The following is a 25383-nucleotide window of genomic DNA, read 5'->3' on the forward strand; positions in this document are numbered from 1 at the left end:
ATATAGGTGCAGTATTAACATTGATTTTTGAGTGTATATGTAGAATATTAACAGTTATAAATGCGTTTGTATAAGCATCTATTTGTTGAAAGTGTGATTATAGAAAATATTTGACTCTTAAATAACTCAATAAATAAAATTGAAATTGTATTGGATAATATCTCACCTCTATATTCTCTATATAAAATTATAAATATAATGAGTTATTTTTGCATTATATTTTTTGTGATTACGTTTATAAGTACCATATAAAATCATAAAGATTTTTTAGCATATCTCTTAAATGCTTATGTTTTATTTTAGATTAATGTTCATTGTGTATAAATATTTGAATATATTTTTAGCATTCAAATATTGTATAATTAAATGTTATTTATTTGATTATGTTTTAGCTAATAATCATTGTATGAAAATAACTCATAAATTAAAAACACACTAAGTTAGGATATGACAGATATTTTTTCTGATAAATTTAATCAAAATAATAAAAAGAGTCTAATAATTGATTTGTTATATTACTAATTAAAATACATATATTTTTACCCATGTATTCGCATAGTTAAAACGCACATATTACTCATTCATTCATATTATTAAGAATATACATCTTACTTGTGTATTTGCATGTTTAAGCACATAAGAAAAATAAATTGGTAATTTTTAATTTGAATTTTCTACAATTAGTACTAAATTATTATTAACATATAAAATATATAAAAAGTAGGAAGGAAAAAATGTGAGGAGGAGGTGACATGAAGGAAAAAATGTAAGGAGAAATTGACATGTGGCATAAGAGAGTTTTTTTTATTATGTTATTAATAGAGAAAAATTAAAATTCAAAGAATATGAACTGTAATATTAAAATTCAGTGCGAGAAATGCCAAAAAAAATTTGATGAGGTGAAATTATATAGATAGATTAATCTAAAGAAATAATTTGAATGTGAAAAATGATTTCAATTTCATCTAATGTTCAATGACTATTACTTTTTAACATAACAAAACATAGATGTTGTAAACACTCAATGTTAGTGGGGTAGCGACATGAACCAATCACTAATTATAAAATATATAATATATAAAAAGTAGGAAGAAAAATATGTGAGGATGAGGTGACATGTGGCATGAAGGAAAAAATGTAAGGAGAAAGTGACATGTGGCATGAGGGAAGGAGAAAGTGACATGTGGCATGAGAGAGTTTTTTTTATTATATTGTTAATAGATTTTAATGTCAACATTGTTATTACATTGCATAAAAATAATAATAATGTCTTATCATATTGTTATTTCCTTTATTTTTTATAGTAATTATTCTAAGAGGATCATTACTCAACACTATAATAGGCATAAGGAAAAAGTTTATGTTTGGGAGCAAATATTAAATTATGATTCATGCCATTTATCTCGGTAGTATTTGGAAAATTTAAATTAGTTCAATGTTAAATTGTTAATAATTTTACTTATATTCACATATGCATGAATATATTAATGGCAATTTGAGTCATGCATGTGGAGCATGCTGGCTCGCACGTTTTGAGTGGGCAAGACATGAAAAACGTGCTCATCTGTCCTAGAATGTCTGCCCAACATGCCATTTTCGCCTATAGGCGTTTAAAACGGGCGGGCAGGGTGGCCCACGGGTATCAAGGAATACTTCACTGAAAATTTGATGGGTCATGTATGACAAAAGTAATTCATGTTCTCACCACTATAGTACAATGTGCAATTTTCCAAAATATAATATCTCACCAATTAACTGCATGTCCAGTTTATGAAAAACAATGTGTTATGTTTTGAACCCTACTATCACATTGTGCATCCATGTAATCTCAAGTATGATAACATGAATATTGCAACGTTTTAGTAGTGAAATGAAAAATAAGAGACAATATATGATATCTTGCAATGTTTCATATACTAGATCATTTTTAGTTTTTTTTAATTTATGGCAGTCTACATGCTCGCCCTTTCCTTGTTTAGGCACATAAAGTGATGGTTCTACGACATAGAGACAGAGTGTGCAACATATGTTAAAATTAAAATAATAAATATTATCGATTATAAAATGGTGAAAATAATAATGTCAAATTACAAAATTTAAATATATTTAATCAAATAAGTTACATATTTCGTAATTAATCTTTATGTGATTTTACATCTTGAAATCATTGAATGATCAATTCGTTGTCAATATTGTTGAACATTTCTCACTAAATATAAGTCATTATATAACCATTTATTTATACATCTTCCATTCAATTACACATCATATTTTTCACAATTCTCAATTGAAAAAAAAATCTATATTTGAATTGCTAACTTTAAAAGAAGATACAATAATTGATAAAAATGTGCCTTCCAATTTCAATCAACTCATCTTAAAGATTATTAATTCATTTCTTTCAATATTGTTATGCATATTAATAATATAAGTCTCAAGTTGATTATCAAACATCACCAAATCAATTAAACAAAAATCATGTGCATGTGTGTCTACAAATTCAATTACTTTTGTCATATCAAAACTCGAGAATAAATCAGCTAGAGTCAAACAAGACATTTAAAGAAGCAAATAAATATTTCTTGAAAAAATGACCACGAAGTTCTTTAAGTCATGTATCCATAATATTATAAAATAATTCAACACAATAATGATTATTTACTCTTCACAAAACATGTCATGTCATTTACAAAAAATAAATTTTAGGCTTATAGAATTATAAATAAGAGTGTAATAATGTAAAGATTTATACACAGTTATTATATCATTCACAAATTATTTGGATTACTTTTTTGAAGAGTCAATAATAATTAAATATGGGTGGTGAATGATACAATAATAATATATAGAATTCATATACTTCCACATACATTTTTCTCTTAAAATAATACATATTTTCTTTTAAAAAATAAGGGTGTGCATTTGCACATCCTAAAATCAATGTAGTATCGTCCTTCCAGGTAAAACATGATATTTCATGCCTTATTTAAAACACGTATACATATACATACCCTAATTTTAGTGGATATTATATGGACATAAATAGGGCGGACATAACGGCCTAAATACCAATACTATCCATGAATTTGGATGCTGGTAACAATTTCAGAACCTGCCCTTGTATTGGCTAAACATGAAAATCTAACTCATATAAACATTTCATTAAGAAAAATATACATTAAACTAAAAATGATTTATAGTGACTTAAGTTGGATATAAAATAAATTTTAATCAATTAAAAGAATCAAATTCAATTGGCTTTAAAATGAAATTGTGTTTTCAAGCTCGAATAGAATTCACCATCCTAACAAATTTCATTTAACTATTATTTTCTGCATTTATATTTTTATAATTTTTTGGTACTACTAAGAGTATTCCCATATTTTGGTATCGAACTTTGACCTTGGATGTCAAGTGTGGCTCTATACGACTAGACCAATGTCTTGCTGGTAAATTGTTACTTTATTTCAAAATAAAAAATGTTAATAAATTATATTTAATTTGAGAATATTTCCAATTTAAATGAATACATTTATAGAACTTAAAAAAATACATTATTCGAAATAAAATTAATTTAGATATTTTGTTTGACAAAGCAAAATGTTTTACACTTCTGTTTAGGCAAAAGTTATCCTTTTTAGATAAGTATTTTAAAGCTTGTGAGTCAATCTAAGCAAGAAAATATTTTCCTAATTAAAACTATATTAATTAACTTATACGAAAAACACTTCAAATCTTCCCTTGAAAGAGCCCACCTTTTTCATACATAATACCTTGACATGGTTTGACTCGCTTTTAACAATAAATTAAATAAATATGTTTTATGAATTATATTATTTATAGCAACATTTTTTAACATTTTTTGCATAAAAATAATCAAAATGAAGACCATAGACCTCTCTTACTTTCTCTCTTGAAAAATCTGACCCAAATCAACTTTTTCTATATTTTATTAGTCATATGATATTTCTTAACGCGTTTTACCAATCATGAGGAAAAAATGCAATGTTGTTAAAGCAAGTTACCTTATGAGGAGAAATTTGCCTAACTTGTTTAGATTGCAAATCAACTAGATGACTAAAACATTACCAATTTATAGAAAAAGGGCTAAGCCAAGAAAATGTAACAAGATCCTAGTCAACATCGGATACACAAAGAAAAAGAAAACTATATTTTTGATACCGCTAAAAAGAATTTCAATGAGTAATGAACTAATTCCTTTTGAGATATGTGATTGTCACTCTTAACAAGTGTCGCTCATAGGAATCAAACAATTGACTTTTTGATTATTCTGAGATCTAGCGGAACCTTACACTACTAAACCATGTTAGTAAAAGAAAAAATACGAGTTTACTATTTATACACTATTAGAGTAAAAATTTAAATACATAAATATATCATCCACATTAATTATGAATGATATAATAACAAAATAAAAAACGGTTAGTTACTAGTATATACATTTTTTATTTGTCAATAATATTTGACTTCATTTCATTACATCATTATGGAAGAAGAACAAATTCCTTAGAAGTACACAACCACATAGTCATAACTCATAATCCAAACACTCCCAAACACTTTTCAACTCATAATATTTGTTCTTCTAAATACCCCTTCATCACCACCTTTTGTTTTGCATACATATTCAACTCTCACAAACTCACACACTCTCTCTGTTCATTTTTAACCCTTACCCTTCTTTTGTGCTGTTACCAAGTTTCAGTCTTTGTCATCCTGCTACTATAAAGATAGGTTTTTTCTTATGACCAGGTACAGAAGCTATTATGTTTTGTTTATTTTAGTGGAAGCTTTTGTATTTGTATTTTCCATTTAATTCTATTAAGCTATATCAACTTATATGCAGCTTTTTAGGTTTTTTTCATGTCCATAGTATTTACTAGTGTTGTGTATTGATGATTAATTGATTCCTAATTCTGAGTATTGTAGTTGAGTTAATGGAAGGTGTTGATCAAAGAACTAATTGTGCATTTGGATCGCCTGGAACGTTTCATAGACCACAAAGCAGATTGAATCCTCTCAATCAAATGGGTATTCCACCCTTTTACCCTAATAGTAATAATAATTTGCCTTCGAGTTTAAACCATTATCCCCAAATTTTGGCCTCACAGCCCCAGAGATTGCAGTCTTTGAATCTGAACCCTTTGAATTTGAGCCCTGGGGCAGGGTCATTATCCCATTCTATGTCTTTGTCTCAGCCCTCATTTTTTTCTCTGGATTCCTTGCCTCCTTTGAGCCCTTCGACTTATCAACTCTCGGCTGCTACCCCATTTGTTGGATCGGTCTCAGCAAATGTGTCTATGGAGAAAAGCTTAGGTAATGTAACTTCTGTGCCTGTTAACCGTGGTCATGCTGTTCAGCTTGGCAATAGTCTTCCCCCTCGTAAGGGACATAGGCGCTCGAGCAGTGATTCCCCTCTAGGAATCTCTGATTACATTCAGTCTATTCCTCAGTTTGTTTCATCCACTGCTTGGAATGATCGTAACAATTTGGTTTCAAGAGGAGAAAGCTTGGGTTTTGAGAAGAAGCCGGTTCAGTTAGTGTTGAAGGTGCCAAATAAGGATAAGGACCATGTTGATGGCTTTAGCGGAGAAACAGGGAAAGTGAGGAAAGAGGAATCGGTGGATGACATATTTAGTGCATACATGAATTTGGACAACATTAATAATATGGGTTTTTCTACAGAAGATAAGGATATGGATAGCAAAACTAGTGGTACCAAGACAGTTGAAAGCAGTGAGAATGAAGTTGAGAGTTGTGCAAATGGGAAAACAACCGGTGCTCGGGGGGAAAGTTCAAGCTGCTCTGAAGAACGCAAGGAAGGAGTGAAGAGGAGTTCGAATGGAGACATTGCACCTGGTTCCCGACACCGGAGGAGTTTCTCATTGGATAGTTCCATTGGAAATTTTAGTATTGAAGATGAATCACCCAAGCTTCCTCCTTTGCAAAATCGAGTTGGTCAACACTTGCCAAGCAATCCGATAGACGGTAAAACATGTGAACCCAGATTGGATTTTGGAAATGGAGAGTTCAGCTCTGAGGAGCTAAAGAAAATAATGGAAAATGATAAGCTTTCTGAAATTGCAATGTCTGATCCCAAGCGTGCAAAAAGGTAATACTTTTATTCTCTTTGCCTTCTACATTATCAAATTCTTTTGGAAAATATACTAAAGGTATAACAATTCATTGTACTGACTATCTTTTATATACCTGGCTAGGGTTTTGGCTAATCGTCTATCTGCTGCACGCTCGAAAGAGCGGAAGACGCAATACATTTCTGAATTGGAGCACAAGGTTCAAACTCTTCAGATAGAGACAACCACATTGTCTACTGAGTTTACTAAATTACAGGTGTGTATCGTACGAGATGAGCTTATATCTCATTTTATCCAGTTTCTCAGCTACATTTTATTGTCATGAATCATGTATCCTACTATTCATTCATACTTCTTTTTTAAATTGCGTCTCCAGATGGATAGCGCAGAGCTTAAAAGTCAGAATAACGAGTACAAATTGAGGCTTCAAGCCTTGGAACAACAGTCCCAACTGAAAGATGGTATATATATATATGATTTTCTTCTTCAACATGTTTTACTTTAACTCAATTCTGCTTTTAATTTATTCTGCTAGTGTCAAGTCTTTATTTGAAGTAGATAATTGTGTTATTTTTTTGCACAGACATAACCAGAATATATAATCTTGTCAAGGATTTCTGATTTTCTTTAAGTAAATGGAGTTTATGTGTAATAACAATTTTCAGTTTTTTACTACAGTGCTTGTTTGACATGCTGTACTAGGCATGATACAATTTTGTTAATATGATATTTGACCTTATACATTATCGGTGTGAGTATTGTATACGATTATACATCAAACCCCTCATATACATTAAAATTACGGATAAACTAATCAGGCCTTTGGGGATGGGATCAGGACTGTTTAGACTTTAGTGTCTTAGCTTTTCTATAAATTTTCCTATTGCAACTCTAACCCCTTTCAAGGAAAGGAAAATGTTGCAACCGACTCACCCTACCCTGTCCCTCTCTCCCACAAGAACAAAATCCCTGGAAATCATTGCACCAATCATGGTTTTTCGTAGTCACTGAATAACGGATTCATAGTTACTGAATAACGAATTTTTGTTGCTTTGAAAGGACTTCAACACATTTTTCTCCTTCCATCACTGTCTTTGTGGATTCAATCTAAAGTTTCAAGCCTGAATTGAATGGGCAGTGATTAATTTGCCTAAACCATTTCCATTTCTGTGTTAGGTAAGAATATAATATTAATACACATGAGGAATAACTAAGCCTATAATGGAAGCCTAACAAGTGGTCCTATTTGATCAAGAAATTGTACAACCTTTAAGCTCATCTTCCCTCTAATCTTGATTGTCATTTCTTTATCTATGATTTGTTGCCCAGCTCTGCTTTTCTGTTGAAAAATTCGAAAGTTCCTTTCTTCCCGAATGTGGTAAGTGCATGCCGAAAGGAAATCCAAAGCTATCTTTCCTTTTGCCCGACAGTGTTTCCATGAGTGCATTGTAGCTCTGCTCCAAAGTTAAACATTTTTAGTCTATTCTGGATGCCTAATTTCATAGCTTCAGCTCCATTATTTTACTAGAAAAGTTGCAGTCAAAGAGTATATGGTGACTTCACTCCTCAGTGGCATTAAGTAGTTGCATTTGTCATCATCAACATCAATTTTCATTTGTTAGTCTATCTTTTGCCAAAAGTCTGCACCTTATCATCAGCCAAGTATAGAAAGCCTGTTTTAGAATGTTGTAAGCTCCCCAGGCTAGTGTAGCCAGAGGCATCTTGTTTTGAGTCTCAGAAATTCTTTGATAATCAGGGTCTATGGTATACCTACCTTCATGTGTGTGAAGCCATTTGTCTCCCGGGATCTGGTCGTTATGGTCCAAATGTTCCCTTTTCTTGTATAACCATAAATACTATGGCTTTCATATATTTGATGCTTTAGATATCTAATGAAAAAATAGTCAAAAACTAAAGCTGATCACAATCACTACCACAAAATTTTATTGCCTCCAAGCTTTCACTACCAAGGGCCCCACGAAGCCATTCTCAGCCGTGGCTTCATTACTAGATGTCATTATTCTCGCTTGATTTTGTTTATAAAAAACTCTGGAAGTTCTAATGGTAATTGATTAACAACCACTTAGTGAATTTCCTATTTTTTCTTTATTTGTGGCTACTTTTGATAGAACTTTTATCAAATGTATCAAGGGAATGCAAGTGGGTTACCCACTACTTTTGTTGCTTAATCATTTAAGCAGCTTACACTTGTAAGTGGATATTTCTATTCCACCCCTGCCTTCTTCAAAACTGCTATGCTCCCTTGTTTTTGTGCTGGACATGAATATTTAGCTGCGCGTCTGTGGAACTCCAATCCGGAGTTGTAACTTTTCCATTTATTGTATTTATTTTTGTACTGAGGGTAAAGGATATAATGAAAGTAATACATTCAGTAGTTCATTTCATTAGCATTCTGCATTTTCTGTATCTTCCAAGTGCAGGGTCCTCTGCTTTTTTACACAAGATTTTTAGAGTTCGTAGCGTGTAATGCAGCATGCCTGCCAGGTTTTCATTTCAACAGCTATGTAATCGTTTGCGTTCTTATTTTGGCAGCTCTGAAGGAGACCTTAGATACTGAGGTCCGGCGTTTAAGGCGCACTGTTGCTGACCTCGGTGGAGAGTCCCTCCTCTCTAGTCGCATGGCTCAACAGCTTGCTATCAACCAACAAATGTTCCAGTTACAGCACCAACAACAGGCCAGCCAAATAAGACAATTTCAACAGCAGAACAGCCATCCTCAGCAAGAGCCACAGTCTCAGCCACAGAAGACTCAGCACAATAATGAATTGCAATCACAGCGACAGAATGGCAAAGCTTCTGCTTACTGATCGCAGGTAACGGAGAAGTAATAGAGTTGACTGATGTTGCTGCTGATACAAACTTTGATCATATATTTTAATTGGAGACGTTGGCTTATAAGTTATAATCCGTCGTATATAAGCACTTTGCTACATTAACATTAGTTGCCTCCGATACAGAGGTTGGCTCATTATTGCTATTTAGATTTTGATTTTAAATGTTTCACCCATATAAACTCGGGATATTATGCATCTTATTTTGTGTCTGAACCTTGGGTCATACAATTACTAGAATATTTTAAAGGGAACACAATTCCTGAAAGAAATTTTCCGGAGTTGAAGTTACATATTTCATTTCGTTTGATTCATCGGCAGATCTGATAAGTTATTTGGCATAGAAGGGGTTGGCAGCTTTCTACTTTGTGCTCTTTGGCACTTAGTTACTAAGTACCGTTATTGGAACATGATTCGTTTGGATATGCGCATTGCAGGTGGCATTACAGTGGGATGTAGGGTTAATGAGAAAATTCGGTAATTATACCCAAGCTGCTCCAAACTGCTTAATGAAGCTTTGCAGTTGAGTGGTTTAAATTCGACCCTGTTTAAGCCATCGGGCTGACTCCATAGTTGTTTAATGCCAGTCTGTTTAAATCATCATATATTTATCTAGATTATTTAACGTGCCTTAGTTGAAGGTAGATTACTTGTGATATATTTCAATTTCAAATTCAAAATAAGTTCTATTTGTGTGATGAAAATTTTAGTTGATCTATTTTAGTTGGTTCACTTGGTTGTTTGGAAGCCTTTAATTGTTCAGTCGAAGCATAAACAATTCACTTGTTTGAATGAGTTTTTTCATACAAGAAATGCAACTATACTGTACCATGTCCATTCTTTCAGATGGATGAGTACTAATACTATTATGGAACTTATTCATTAGAGTACCCCCAATAACATTTTTTTTCATGTGTGGAGTAGAAAGTTAGAAGCCTCATTGAGAATATATTTAATATATCTTTAGAGGAAGAAGGAGGTCAATAAAAATCATAGACAAAATAATTAAGATTTAAGTATTTAACAATCAATGTTTTGTTAATGAATATATTTATGTAATATAATATTATGATATTGTTCAATCCATATAGTTAATTTCACTAAGGTTTGGTTGTCATTGTGGATGAAATTCATCTCAGTTTTCTTCCACGTAATTCTGTGACAAAAATGTGAGTAGATTAAAATAGGAAGATACTGTCAAAAGAAGATTGGAGAATTCCACTTATTACAATTTAATTGCTGTACAGGAAGTGGTAAAAAATAAACTGAGGCTCGTGTCCTTAAGGCCATCTCTAATGTTATTTTAAAGCCTTCTTGATTGTTAGTTAGGCTAAACACCATTACAACACATTACAAAATTATGCTCTGGTTAGTATGCATGCTAAGTGGAGCATATTTGCTCAGCCATACCGGTGACAAAGTTATTCACAATTTACAATCCATCTAAATTCATCTAAACTAAATTCATTCGTTAGAGTTAATAGATTTAAATATAAAAAATGTGGGAATAAAATGTGGTATCCCTCTTAGTGAATGAGAAAGTATGACAATAGTTAAGGTGGTATGTTTGGAAGGATGAGATAGAGGAGATGTAATGTAAATAGTTAAGATAGTGTTTCCATCCTTTGGGAGTTGCTTTAATAATGGAAAGGAATGGAATTTTCCCCTTCAAATTCTCAAAAAAAATTCCCTCCAATTTGGGGTAGAACTAGAACCAATGCAGTGGAATGTAATGGGAAACTTTTCCTTTCCATTTTATCCCCTCCAAAACTTTCAAATATATCCTAAAAAAATGATGAATTGTCACACAAAAAATACCGTTAATGTATATAGTGTGCGCCATCTATACCTAAATCAAAAGTTCTACTTTATGTCTAAAGACAACAATAAGACAAAACATTAGAGCCCAATGATATTTTATCAAATAACTAAATATGTTAGTATGATAATTAATTAGAAATTAAATAAGATGTATTATTTATCATTATGCAAAATTCTATTTAATTAATATAAAGACATATAAAACTTTTGGGTTTGTACTCTTCTAATCATTTATATCCTTCTCAATAATAGTAGCCTTTTGATAATTAATAGCAGACGAAAACCTTTTAGTTCCATGATTTCCATCAAAGCCCAACATGTGAGACAACAATCACTTGTTGAACAATTTTTATGTATAAGAAGAGTCAAGAAAATTCAGTGTATGGATTCCCACTTATGCTTTGTTTGGGAGTGAGGAGAGAAAATGAAGGAGAGAGATCAAATGGTTAGGAAGGGGAGGAAGGGAAAATGAAAGAAATCTTCACCCCAGTTTTGAAGTATGAAATTTAGATGAAGGAAAGTAAATTAATGATAATGTAAGATTTTTTTTTATTTTCCCTTCAAAATATAATTAACAATGAGAAATGAACAATAATATATAATTATATAATATTACTAAACATATTTAGTTACTTTGACATTTTATCTAAAAAAAAATCAAATTGGGTGAACTTTAAAAATAGACATATGGAGGGTTTTGAAAGGTTTGAGAAATCCTCCAAAAGCCTCCCCTCCCCTTTATCCAACTCCCAACCAAGGAGAAGGCTTTCCAAAGTCACCCATTCTATTCCCCTCCAAAATCCTACTCCCAAACAAGGCCTTAATAGTGTTTGGAAATGATAGATTTACAAGATTTGGTTATGTTCTTTGTTGTTAAGAGGGAATGGTCGGTAACTAGAGTAGGAAGGCCAGTGATGAATGTCCGGTAGAAGGTGAAGAATTAGGGGATCAGGACCCGCCGGGGGAGGTACCTGAAAAGGTTCTCCGACGATCAAGTGAGTTGAATATTCTAGAGAGACGAGGAGAGTAAATAAGAAAGAAGTTAGAATAAATGTAGAAATAAATGAGGGGAATGAGAATTAATTATACTCCTTGTATGATCTCTCATATTTATAGAGCTTATAGAATGTTGAGATGTCATCTGGTCATTGGCCAACCTCTAACAGGCATAAAGGACGTACTCTGGTCGTCCTTCCTTGTCTTGTGAATCTGTTTTTTTCGAATTGTCGAGGACAGGAGGAATGTACAGGTGACGTGGCAGGCGGTCTGCTATCTGACATTGAAGGTGGGTTAGTGACACATTAAATAGTGGGTCAGAGGTGCATTAAATGTTAGGTCATAAATGCATTAAATGGTGGGTCAGAGGTGCACTATATGGTGGGTCAGAAATATTAATGTTGTGTCAGGAGCATTTATAATTTGTTATAAGTGGGTCCATCCGAGGTAGGGATTGGGGTATGTAGGGTATCATATTCTCTATGCTCGGAATGAATGGACGATTACCCTGTTAGAACCGGGGTAGAACAGTTGCCCCTAGTCTACTAGGTTGGTCAGGGATAACCTGGGTGGTGGACTCTGCATGGGCGATTACCCGGTTAGAACCGGGGTAGAACAGTTGCCCCTAGTCTACTAGGCTAGTCCAGGAAGACCAGGCTGGTGGACTCTAGATGGACGACCAATGTAGGTATAGGGGTAGGTAATGATGGTTATTTATTTCTAGGCTAACACATGGGGGATTGGTAGCATCCCTTCTGGTGACTTCAGGTGTTCAACCGATGCGTTTGCTCATTTTAGTTCCTTCGTCTGAATATTTGTGCCATCGTTAGATTGTTCTCGAGTGGTTTTGAACGGGTAGATTCGCGTTTCAAGTTGGGCTTTTGGAGGGAGGGGGACCTGGCCTTGGGTCTTTCCTATAAATAGGGGTACCTTCTCCCCAATGTTCTTCATTCTGTCTTCTTACCAAGTTTTTTATCATCTTACAATCCGGACGAATTTTCTTCATCCAGCCGTCGTCTCTCTTTTTAACTTTTTTAACTGGTAATTCCTCCTCCATTCTTCTTTTTCTAATTTTAATCATGACCGGCGGGGAATCTAGCTCTGATGATTTGGAGGTTTGCTTGGGTCCCCGCCGATCTTTACGTCCCTCGGTCTCTGTCATCAAAGGCATCAGTCTACACATGGGCGACCTCGACGATTATCTCTATCCGCCCTCTTGCGCGATGAAAGGGTGAGAGATAATAGGGGCGAGGCTAACGTCCTGGACCGGGCAACCTTTTACAAGAAGTGGGGCCCAGTCTTGGATGGTATATCCAGTTCGGAGTCTGATACTTCTTCTGATGACATGTTACTTATGGGGAGGAATTTTGTCGACCATGTTGATCAATACACACTTCTGTCGGAGATGATGGGCCCAAAGTCTCCTTACTGGTGGGTTGACTGGGAGGTCATCGGTAGTCCTTCTTTCTATTCGGCGAATAAACAACCTCGAGTAGAATTGTTGGCCAATCCAACTGAGGGTATATCATGAAACAGTCTGGCTAAAAAGGAGCATGTTTGCTAGGATATCTTCATGGAGAGTAAGGATCGCCACAACTTCTACATGTACGAATATTTCTGTCGTCAGATTGGGGTGAAGGTTCCATTTGATGATAGGTCCGCCCAAGTGTTGTAGCATCTTCAAGTGGCTCCTTCCCAACTTCATCCCAACTCCTGGGGTTTTATCTGGGCCTTCAAGATTTTCTGTGAGGTAATGGGCATATGGGCCCAATGGGCAGACCCAACTCCCCTTTTCTTAGAGCATGGGAATCCATCAAAAGCCGGCCAAGTCCTCCAGTTTCTCGTATGATCAGCTGAGCTGTCGGGAAAGGGAGGTGGCGGATGGAATGTTGGCTTGGGTTAAGGCGGGCCGACTAGTAATTTGCTACAAGTTGGTCCAGGAGGATCATGTTTTTGAGGCTGAAGTTGGTGAGCATATAGGAATATGTAGTATTCCCCGCCCCATTTTTTGTATTGTAACTGGTTTTGACATCTTTTCCTCTTTTCTTTCAGCAGCTGCTATGGGTGACCAGTCCGACCGATCAGGTCTTCTGAGGAGGGCTACTCTAAAAATGAAGAGTGTAGAGGTTACCAAGAAGGCAAGGTTTGAATCTCCGGCCTGGGTAGAGCCTTTACGCGGGGAACCTTCTATTTCAATCGTCGTTCTACCTCCTTCTCTAGAGCCTCAGGTCATAATTGCCTCCACTCCATCTGATAATCATCCAGTGGATTTGATCGGGGAAGAAGTCATGTCTGCAGGGATGCTCGTTCCCCGTGCTAAAGAGCCGACCAAAGGGAACACCCTTAGCAGTGGGAAAGGGAAGGATGTTTCCAAGCTTCTTTTTTTGTATTGGGTCCCCAAGGCTGTGGAGACCGGGCTGCTCAATCTCGGAGTGCTAGAGAGGATGGACTCGCTACCAGTACTCGATCTTCTGAGACGAGTTCGGGAGGCTGGGGTTTTGGTCGCCTCTATCGCCAAGTATCTTGAGGGTGAGGGAGTCTTGGCTACCCGGGTCGGGGAGGATGCTTTGTCCAATCTCCAAGAGGGGCACTCGGCTAAACTCCATGAGCTGGAGAAAAAGTATGGTGAGGCGCTCAAGGTTCAAGAGGAGCAAAATCTCACTACTAGTGAGCAATTATAGGTTGACACACCAACTTCAAGAAGCACGGGATGCTGCATTGCAAGCTCAGGCTGATATGGTATCCACCCAGTGGGAAATCGGGGCCCTTTGTGACTACCTAGACCGAGTTGAGGGAGAGAAACATCACCTAGAGACAAAGGTGAATTTAGCCGGCGAGCGGGATGAGACGAACAAGGGTGACATTGTTTGGCTAACCGATGAGTTGGCGCAGCTCAAGGTGTCTTACTAGGATTTGAAGGAGGATGTCGTTGCAGCAGCTAGTGTAGGGTGGAACAATGCCTTCACACAAGTTCGATTGGTCTTCCCCAAATTTGACTGGTCTTGGACCCGGATAGACGCCACGGTTACCCCCGAAGGGGACCTGGTCGCTGATGATGGGAAAGGTCTGGTAAAACTTCCGGTTCCGGGTAGGGGTGGCGAGTTATAATTGTATGCTCTGATGTAACCTGGATATAACTGTAATGCAAGTGCTCCTTATCCTTTATTTATCATGTGTTTATTACTTATGTTTTTTTCCTGCTTTCGTGTCTTCGTTATCCGAATATCAACTTAATGACCTCAAGTGAACTAATAATCACCAAGTCTTGATAGATCAGATGAGAACTGGTCGAATCGGAACTACTAATCATTAACCTTTGATAGATCGAGTAATAATCAGATGAAGTGTAAATAATAATCACCAAGACTTGATAAATCAGATGATAACCGGATAAAATGGAACTAATAGTCACCAACTTCTAATAGATCGGATAATAACCGGATGATTTGTAACTAATAATCACCAAGACTTGATAAATCGGGTGATAACCGGATGAAATGGAACTAATAGTCACCAACTTCTAATAGATCGGATAATAACTGGATGATTTGTAACTAATAATCACCAAGACTTGATAAATCAGATGCTAACTAGATGAAGTGGAACTAATAATCGCCAACTTTCTGATAGATCGGATAATAACCGGATGATTTGTAACTAATAATCACCAAGTCTTGATAAATCGGATGATAACATGATAACTTGATATGTTGGTCAATCGAGTGGCACCTAATGGCAATTAAATGGGACTTGGCCCTTTCTTAGGTTTGCGATTTGAACCCCCGCCAAAGGGGGACTGGCCCACACCTTTTATGGGTGTTTTTTTATGGTGACTGAGGGGGCTTGGCCCTGCCTTGGATTTGTGAATTGAACCTTCGCCAAAGGGGGGCTGACCCACGCCTTTGAGGGGTGTTTTTAGATGGCGACCGAGGGGGCTTGGCCCTGCCTTAGGTTTGTGAATTGAACCGCCACAAAGGAGGACTGACCCACTCCTTTGAGGGGTGTTTTATGATGGCGACCGAGGGGGCTTGGCCCTGTCTTTGGGTTTATGAATTGAACCGCCACCAAAGGGGGACTGGACCACGCCTTTGAGGGGTGTTTTTTTATGGCGACTGAGGGGGCTTGGCCCTGCCATGGGTTTGTGAATTGACACGCTGAGAAAGGGGGACTGGCTCTTAAAAAACATTTGAATAATACCTCACCAATATATAGATAATGGTTTGATTACATCATTTTTCAGCCGTTTATAGGTCTAATGTATAGAATTCTTATTCTAGGCAAAAAATTGGTGTCGGTTTGTCGCGTTCTAGGTGCAGGGAATCTCCTTTCCTTCCAAGTCTTCAAGTTTATAGGCTCATTTGTCGGTTTTGCTGGTTACTCGGTACAACCCTTCCCAATTCGGTGCTAGCTTGCCCTTGGTTTTGCCGACATCGACTTTTCTAAGTACTAGATTGTCTATTTCAAAGCCTCTTGGTACTACAGTCTTGTTATATTTCGCGGTGGTCCTCCTTTTGTTGGCGTCTTCTCTTATTCTGGCTCAGTCTCTCTTTTCTTCTATCCAATCTAAGTTGTGTCTTAGGCTAGTGCAGTTGGCGGTTTCATCAAAGTGCATAGTTCGCCATGTGGGCTCGTCGATCTCTACCAGGATCATAGCCTCGGCCCCGTAGGTGAGGTTAAAAGGTGATCCCCCCCCCCCGATGGTGGAGTGAGGAGTTGTGTGGTAAGCCCACAGGACATGATGCAACTGTTCCAACCATACTCCTTTGGCTTCTTGCAATCTTTTTTTATCCCTCGTAGAAAGACTTTGTTTGCCACTTCCGCCTGACCATTTGTCTAAGGGTGTTCGACTGAAGTGAAGTGTTGCTTGATGTGGAGGCCCGACAACAATTCCCTGAACTCGCGGTCCTAAAATTGAGTTTCATTGTCGGTGACAATTGAAGCGGGTATCGCATACTATGTTATGATATTCCTCCACGTAAATTTCAGGATGTTGGTTGTTGTGATGTTGGACAGTGGCTCAGCTTCGATTCATTTAGTGAAGTAATCGACTGCCACTTTTGGGAACTTAAGATGTCTGGTTGCCGGTGGGAATGGTCCCAGAATGTTCATACCCCATCTACAAAATGGCCACGAGGTCATTGTGGTTGTGAGCTCTTCATGCAAAGCTTTGTGAAGGTTGTCGAACAACTAACAGGGTGTGCATTTTTTGGTGTAGTCGGAGGCATCTCTTTCCATGGTTGACCAATAATATTCGGCTTGGATTATCTTCTTGTTTAGTGATGTTGCGCCAAGATGATGGCCACAACTTCCTTCGTGGACTTCTTGGAGGACATATCGAGCTCTATCGGGGCCGAGGCATTTAAGCATTGGAGTAGGAAAGCCCCAGCGGTACAAACAGCCTTGCACTATTGTGAACCACGAGATATACCTAAGGAACCTTTGTTTGTCATTCTGATCAGTCGATAAGCTGTCGTTGATCAAGTATCTGATGATTAGGCTGGTCCAATTGTCCGAGATTTGTATTTGCTTGATGGCCATGACACTAGGGTGTAGGACTGTCCCTCGGGCTTTATGTACTTGCTAATTTTGACAAAATGTCTGCCCGAATATTTTGTTCCTTTGGGACGTGTTGAATGGAAGTCATTTCGAACTTGACTATCAGTTCCTTAACCTTGGCAAGGTACTTGCCGAGTAACACATCTTTGGTTTGGTAGGGCCCGTAATCTGAGAGACGATGAGCTGGGAATCGCTGCATATGAAGACTTTTTCTGCCCCGATTTCTCTAGCCAACTGCAACCCGACAATGCATACTTCATATTTCGCTTGATTGTTTGATGTATGAAAGGTGAAGGTGAGTGAGTGCTCAATGGTCACCCCATGGCCATTATCTAACAAGACCCATACTCCACTATCCCGGGGATTTGATGAACCGTCGACATAGATGGTCCATACCTGCTCAGAACTACCTGGTTATGCGGTCAATTCAGCCACGAAGGCGGACAAGACTTGACTTTTGATAGTTGTCATGGGCTCATACCGAATATCAAATTGTGACAGTTTAATAGACCAGGAGATCATTCGTCCGGCTAACTCGAGCTTGTGCAAAATCTGGCGGATAGGTTGATTGGTTCTGACCACCACCGGATGGGATTGGAAATATTATCGTAGTCGTCTTGTTGCCATCAAGAGGGCGTAGGTGACCTTTTCTAGTTTTTGATATCTGAGCTCTGGGCCTTGTAATGCCTTGCTGGTGAAGTATACTAGATGTTGTCCATCTTCATTTTCTTTGATTAGAGCGATTGCTACGGCCCCGCCTGTCACTGCTAAGTAGACATACAGTGTCTCAACAGGTGCAGGTTTAAAAAGAACAGAAGGAGTAGCCATGTATTGCTTGAAGGTTTGGAATGCTGCTTCACAATATTCTGACAAAGTAAAAGTGTTGTTCTTTTTTAGGAGCTGGAAGAGTAGGAGGGAGTGTTTGGTGGATGCAGAGAGAAATCTGGCCAAGTCTGCCAACCGTCCATTAAGTTGTTGGACTTCCTTAATGGATCTCAGGCTGCACATGTCTATAACTGCTTGGCATTTTGCTGGGTTGGCCTCAACACCCCGGCTTGTTAACCGAAATCCCAAGAACTTGCCAGCTTTGACTCTGAATGTACACTTTTCTAGATTGAGGCATATATTAAATTTGTGCAACCGGTCGAAGACAACATTTAGGATAGTCACAAGATCTTCCGTTGGTAGACTTTTGGCGATCATATCATCCATATAGACTTCCATGTTTCTTCCAATCTGATCTCCAAAAACGGTGTTCATCAATTTCTCGTATGTGGCCCCTGCATTTTTCAGACTGAATGGCATGATTGTGTAACAGTAAGCCGCCTTTTGTGTAATGAAGGTGGTTTTTTCATGATCTGAGGGTACATGGGGATTTGATTATATCCAGAATAAGCATCCATGAATGATAGAAATTAGTACCCGGAAGAATTGTCCACAAGATGATCAATGTTTAGGAGGGGGTATGGATCTTTTGGGCATAGTTTGTTCAAGTCTGTATAATCCACACACATCCACCATTTCCCATATGGTTTTCTGACCAGAATGACGTTTGACAGCCATGTGGTATATGTTATTTCTCAGATAAACTCGGTCTCTAGCAGTTCTGAGACTTTCTGAGTAACCTCAGTTGTTCTTTCGACGCCCATCTTTCTTTTTTTCTGGGCCACTGGCTTTGCCCTCGAATTGGTCGTGATTTGATAGCAAGCAATTAAGGGATCGATTCCAGGCATATCCACAGTGGACCAGGCAAAAAGATCCTTGTTGGCTTTCAAGCACTTGATCAATTTGGATCTTTGAGCTTCGTCGAGAGTGCAGCCAATATATACTATATTTTCTGTTAAAGGACTAAGTTGAAGGGATTTTTTTCTCCTTCTGTATGAGGGCGTAGTTCTTCCATGTCTTCTCTAGCGTCTAGCTCCACTAGGTGTACGCCACTGCTATTTTTTCTTGGGGGTGGCGCCTATACTGACGTGTGGTTTGGCTGGAGACTCATCTGATAGCAACTTCTTGCACTCTATTGATCTCCCTTAAATGTGCATACCTTGAGGTCGGATGAAAGAAATTTCATGCAGAGATGCAAGGTGGAGACTATTGCTTCGAGATGGTTGAGCATGGGTCGCCCGAGTACGGTGTTGCAGTCCGAGACACAGTCGATAACCAGGAACTTTGCTTGAATCGTCCGGGTTAGAGGCTACTCTCCAACCGTCAGCCATATATCAACATAGCCTCGAGGGGTGATTCCATGTCCAATGAAACCAACAAGTTGTCCATCATAAGGCAACAAATCTCTATCTTTGAGTTCCATCTTTGTGAATAGATCTTAAAACATGATATCTGCCAAACTGCCCTAGTCGACAAACAAACGTCCCACATTTTTATTGTTCATTTTGGCGGTGATAACGAGGGGATCTTCATGACCGCGGACGACGCCTTCGTAGTCACGGTTGTCAAAAGAGATCAGGGGTGCAGCCTAATGGGCTTGATACTATAGAGGTTTCCGGACAGTTGACTGCATAACTTCATGGACATACCTTTTCTGTGCTGCCCTGGATGTACTGACAGCGGCGAATCCACCCAATATGGTGTTGATGTCCACCGGACTCCGTTGTCGCCTATTATTGGCACGGTATCGGTCTCCCCGGTCTCTGTTCAGAGGGCGTTCTTGTTGAGTTTTTGGGGGAACGTCTCCGAGGAGGACAGAATCGACGTAGAGGTGGTGATCGCTCTTAGCGGGTCCGAGCAATAAATTGTCAGAGATGTCCAGCTTGAATCAGGTCTTCAATAATGTCCCTCAACTAGATACACTCTTCTGTTACATGTCCAAAGAAGATGTGGAAATCACAATATTTGGAGCGGTCTTGGATCCCTAATTTCCTAACTAGATTAGGTTTGAGGAACTGGATTAGGTGGGTGGTCATAACTTCTTGCAAGATTCTAGTGTGAGGTAAGCTCTTCTGTCTAGGTAACCTCAGAGAGGTTCATGTGACTCCTGCCGTATACCAAATAGGGTGTAGGAAGAGCGAGGTTGCTCTTTGCTGGTTGTGAAGCGGATGTTGAATCCGTTGGCGAGAGTGGCCCATTGATCAATATTGTTTGGTGCGAGGCGATTAAACCACTGTAAGGTAGCACATTTCAGATTGAGGAGAAATGTTTGGCACATGATGGGGTCGGTGGCCCCATGGAAGAGCATTAAGGTTTCAAAGGCATCTAAATAATATTGTGGGTCACTTGTTCCATTGTATTGGTCGATGTTGCTAGGTCGGGTAAGAAGTTTAGGGAGTGGTGAAGACATGATGGTTTCAGTGAAAGGATGGATTGCTCGTGAGGAGTTGTGGTTGGGGGTTGAGTTATTTGAGTGGTTTTTGTGTTTGGGGGGGGGGCTATTAGTCTAGATGTTTCGGCGGATTCAGTGGAGTGCTCATCGGCAACTAGTCGTGAGGGTTCGTTACTGGGTTCAGGTCTATGCTGGCAAAGTTCAGCTAGTAGTTGGGCCTGTTGTTGGATAATTTGGCCTTGAGTTTGGATCATGTGGAGGAGTTGTTGGGTGGTGGGTGCTTCTGGGATGGGGTTGGGTGGATGACTTTGGCTAGCCTATTGAGATTGTTGTACACGTGTTAGGGGTCAATGGAAAGTGTATCATGATTTGGGGGAATGTTTGTATTGAGTAGTTCTGCTCGGCTAGGTGGTTGAGTTTGGTTACGGGTGGTCACCATGTTGTAGGTAAGCCATAGACGGCGCCAATGTTCTTTGTTGTTAAGAGGGAATGGTCGGCAACTAGAGTACAAAGGCCAGTGATGAATGTTCAGTAGAAGGTGAAGAATTAGGGGATCTGGTGGGATGTCGTCTGGACCAGTCGGGGGAGGTATCTAAAAAGGTTCTTCGATGATCAAGTCAATTGAATATTCTAGAGAGATAATGAGAGTAAATAAGAGAGAAGTTAGAATAAATGTAGCAATAAATGAGGGGAATGAGAATTAATTATACTCCATGTATGATCATTCCTATTTATAGAACTAACAGAATGCTGAGATGGTATCTAGTCATTGGCCAACCTCTAACGGGCATAAAGGACGTACTCTGGTCGTCTTTCCTTGTCCTGTGAATCTACTCTTGTCGAATTGTCGGGGACAGGAAGAATGTGTAGGTGTCGTGGCAGGCGGCCTGCTATCTGATATTGAAGACAGGTCAGCGGTGCATTAAATGGTGGATCAAATGTGCATTAAATGGTGGGTCAGAGATGCTTTAAATAGTGGGTCATAAGTGCATTAAATGGTGGGTCAGAACTGCATTAAATGGTAGATCAGAAATGTTAATGATGTGTCAGGAGCATTTATAGTTTGTTATAAGTGGGTCCATCCGATGCAGGGATTGGGATATGTAGGGTACCATATTCTCTATGCTCGGAACGGATGGGCGATTAACTGGTTAGAACTGGGGTAGAACAGTTGTCCCTAATCTACTAGGTTGGTCAGGGATGATCGGGCTAGTGGACTCTGGATGAGCGATTACCCGGTTAGAATCGGGGTAGAACAATTGTCCCTGATCTACTAGCCTGATCAGGGATGACCGAGCTGGTGGACTCTAGATGAGCGATTACCCGGTTAGAACCGGGGTAGAACAGGTTCTAAGAAAATCCATTAAGATACTAACCAAAGGAAAATAAAACCTTTTAAGTTTCGAATCTACAATCATGTTGAGCTAGTTGCATAGGCCAAACTTCATTCTAAAGAAGCTAATTAAACATAGACTCTAGCTCTATTTAGAAGAGCATAGCAATAACATCTAGATATCCTTTATACAACAATTATATTATGGTGACATGCATATGTAATGCAATTGGTTTCTTTCATTCACCATTTGATTGAAATGATTAAAGCTTTTGCATTTTTGTATTTTCTCAATTTGTAAGTTGAAAATTAGTATAAGGATTTGAGCATATCTTTTGTCACAAAAAGTATATCATTTCATGTATCACTTCTTCTGATTAGTCATTTCATGTGTCACAACAGATTTGAAGACACTTTTATATAGGACAACATTCTTTTCACCAATTCAATCCTGCCAATAAAGTCCATTTCTACACATACAAAGTGAAAAAGCCAGTACCACACAGCATAAAACAAGCCACAAGGCAAACAAATGGATCACGCATCTCTTATCCTACAATTTGTGTCGGTCAATGTGTCAACAAATATGATTGATTGAAAAAATATTTAAGTTAAAAATTTAATTATTAAATATTTTCCTAACTAATCACAATTAATAGTACGTGGAATGACACAAATTATAAGACAAACCAAACAAACTATATTCCTATGTTGTATGTTTCTTGGCCACAAGGTAAAGATCTTTTTTCTTATGCATAGTTATCCCTGGTTTCACTCGAGTATCCAACATGTCTTCCTTGTTAATTCCACTAGGCACTTCCCAATCAAACATGTAAAGAAGATTGGCCAGTGCAACCTGCACAGTTACCACTCCCATATTCATTGCAGGACACATTCTCCTTCCAGCACCAAATGGTAAAAACTCAAAATCATTCCCCTTGAAATCTATTGAACTCCCAATGAACCTCTCAGGATTAAATCTTTCAGGGTCTTCAAAGTTCTCAGGGTCCCTTGCTATAGCCCATGCATTAACATATACTAGAGTTCTTTGTTGAATCTCATACCCTTCTATGTTACATTTTTCTATGGTTTCCCTTGGCAATAGTAGCGGTGAAGGTGGGAAAAGTCTCAAAGTTTCTTTCACCGCTGCTTTAAGATAAGGAAGCCTTTGAATATCATCCTCATTTATAAAATCTGTGTCACCAAGTAATTGTCTAATTTCTTCTTGAACCCTTTTCATCTCTTTTGGATTCTTCAACAGTGCAGTCATAGCCCAAATTATTGTTGCTGCAACAGTGTCTGTTCCCGCTGTAAAAATGTCCTGCCCACATGCATACATCCACACACTATATATATATATATTAGTAATGTTATATTCTCCTACTAAATTTTTATACTAATTCTCTTACATATTAGAAAGTGATATAAGTCTCCAACAGAAATATAAGTCTTTAAAAAACCAAAGAAAGTCTCATATATAATGATATATATATATATATATATTCAAGTATAATAAAATAATATCTCTTTTTTTTTTTCTCTCTTCTATTTCTTGTCTCAAACCTTCAAATTTATAAAATCACGACTCCTAATTCAAATATAATATTAGGATATTTTTGTCACACAATGCTGAAATGAACCTAACTAAAAAATAAAGTTACACATGTTAACAAACTCTATATAATATGTATATATTCATTTATGTCAGAAATGCATATGTGGTTAAATAGACTGAATTAATAACCAAAAAAAATAAACTGAATTAATTAATCAATAACACACATGTAAGTAATGCTAAACTACAGAGAATTATTTGCAGATTCAGTCAATATTTGTGAAAATCTAAGATTTGTTGTTAAAAAGATTCAAACTATACAGTGTTTTTTAATCATGTTCTTTAATCAGGCAAAAGAAGGAGAGATTAATTACCATAAGCACAGCTTTTATATGATCCAGAGTCAGATCAACTGAGAAAGATTGATCATTCATTATCTTTAGAAAGATATCAATGATGTCTGCAACTTCATGGCCATCACTTTTAGCTCTATCTAGATCCATGTGGTCATGGATGACTTGTTCATAGATCATATCCAAGTCCTTGAAGGTTCTATCTAGCCTTTGTAATACTCCTCTAACTCTATCAACCCAACCCATCAATGGAAAATGGTCTGAAAAGTAAAATTCAGTCATCAAAGCTTGAACCTCATTGAGCAACACATGCAATCTACTACTCTTTTGGTCACTCCCTAATAACTCATCTTCCTCAAAACCATACTTCTTCCCAAAAGCTATCCTACAAATCAAAGTGTTTGTGAAAGATATCAATGTTTCACTCAAGTTTATAACTTTGCCCAACCCACCATCTTCATGTTGTGATAGCTTCTTAATCAATTTCGCAACTTCATCTTCGCGAAAGGGACGAAAGGAATTGACACGTTGAAGGCTAAAAAGATGAAGGACACATAGTTTCTTCATTTCTTTCCAATATGGGCTAAAGGGTGCAAACCCTATGTCCAAGCCATTGTAAGACAATTTCTTTAGCCCTAGGAAAGGTGGTCTATTTGCAAAGTTAAGGTCATGGGTTTTCAAAACTTGTTTGGCCATTTTTGAAGAGGAAACTACTAGGGTTGGAACTGAACCTAGTTGCAAGGACATGATAGGGCCATATTTGTGGGAGAGTTGGCTTAGACATTGATGGAGGGATGAGGTATCAAGTTGGTGGAGATTACCAATGAGAGGAAGAGGTGGAGGACCTGGTGGAAGATGAGTTTTTGGTCTAGTTGATTTGTGGATAATGAGTAGAAGAAGGATGGATAATAAAGAAAGAAGAACAAGCTCCATCTTGATGCAAAGTTGCAAACGTACAAATTGAATGTAAAACTTAGTGCAACATTGATATCTTGATTTGTGGACAATGTGTACATGGTTTTTATTTTGGATTTAATATGTATACACAGCAAGTGTAAATGTTTTTTATACTGTCAGTCAATCATTTACCATTGATTTATTAAGCACTATTGACTCTCAAACAAAAGTAATACAAATCAATGGTGAATAATGTGTGTAAAAAACTTTACACTGTCAGTGCACAGATTTTAAACTCTTTTATTTATTTTTGTAGTTTTTGCTTATTTTTTAATGATAAGCTTAATATTTACATTATAGATTCAGGTCATTTGTCTAAGAAAAAAAGGGAAAAAGTGAAACTAGTTAATCACGTGTTTAACTTATTTTTTAATTAAAATGTCAATTCCAATTTCTCCTACCAACTAACTACAATCTATTCATGTATGACTCCATTAAATCATCTAAATGATCAAAAGATCAATGGTCCAATTCCTAAAAGTGACACTTATTAGAAGGTACAATCACATACTACAAAATGTATTAGTTCTTTATTCAGAGATTAGGATATACTTATGGTAGTACAAA

The 25383-nt window shown here is 37.5% G+C and overlaps 2 protein-coding genes across 4 annotated transcripts; one reads left to right on the plus strand and one right to left on the minus strand.

Moving 5' to 3' along the window:
• LOC109347684 (transcription factor RF2a-like) lies at window positions 4544-9640 on the plus strand. Of its 3 annotated transcripts, XM_019587680.1 has the most exons (6): window positions 4544-4773; window positions 4951-6133; window positions 6240-6372; window positions 6493-6577; window positions 8670-8950; window positions 9406-9640. In XM_019587680.1, the coding sequence occupies exons 2-5, from the start codon at window positions 4959-4961 to the stop codon at window positions 8942-8944; spliced, it is 1668 nt and encodes a 555-aa protein (XP_019443225.1). In that variant the 5' UTR covers window positions 4544-4773; window positions 4951-4958; the 3' UTR covers window positions 8945-8950; window positions 9406-9640. The 3 variants fall into 3 exon arrangements, with proteins under 3 accessions (XP_019443225.1, XP_019443223.1, XP_019443226.1); XM_019587678.1 differs by lacking the exon at window positions 9406-9640 and having other exon boundaries at window positions 8670-9282; XM_019587681.1 differs by lacking the exon at window positions 9406-9640 and having other exon boundaries at window positions 4544-4755; window positions 8670-9282.
• On the minus strand, window positions 22427-24838 carry LOC109347685 (cytochrome P450 71A1-like). Its single transcript, XM_019587682.1, has 3 exons — window positions 23881-24838; window positions 22647-23272; window positions 22427-22482 (listed from the first exon to the last, which is right to left on the minus strand). The coding sequence occupies exons 1-2, from the start codon at window positions 24790-24792 to the stop codon at window positions 22658-22660; spliced, it is 1527 nt and encodes a 508-aa protein (XP_019443227.1). The 5' UTR covers window positions 24793-24838; the 3' UTR covers window positions 22427-22482; window positions 22647-22657.

The sequence above is a fragment of the Lupinus angustifolius genome, chromosome LG05 (assembly GCF_001865875.1).
Source record: "Lupinus angustifolius cultivar Tanjil chromosome LG05, LupAngTanjil_v1.0, whole genome shotgun sequence".
Taxonomy (NCBI): Eukaryota; Viridiplantae; Streptophyta; class Magnoliopsida; order Fabales; family Fabaceae; genus Lupinus; species Lupinus angustifolius.

Coding starts and splice junctions, on each gene's coding strand:
- LOC109347684 (XM_019587680.1), top strand. CDS start 4,959: ATGGAAGGTGTTGATCAAAGAACTAATTGTGCATTTGGATCGCCTGGA. Junction 6,134..6,239: donor GATCCCAAGCGTGCAAAAAG/GTAATACTTTTA, acceptor ATACCTGGCTAG/GGTTTTGGCTAATCGTCTAT. Junction 6,373..6,492: donor CTGAGTTTACTAAATTACAG/GTGTGTATCGTA, acceptor TTGCGTCTCCAG/ATGGATAGCGCAGAGCTTAA.
- LOC109347685 (XM_019587682.1), bottom strand. CDS start 24,792: ATGGAGCTTGTTCTTCTTTCTTTATTATCCATCCTTCTTCTACTCATT. Junction 23,273..23,880: donor ATATAAAAGCTGTGCTTATG/GTAATTAATCTC, acceptor GCATGTGGGCAG/GACATTTTTACAGCGGGAAC.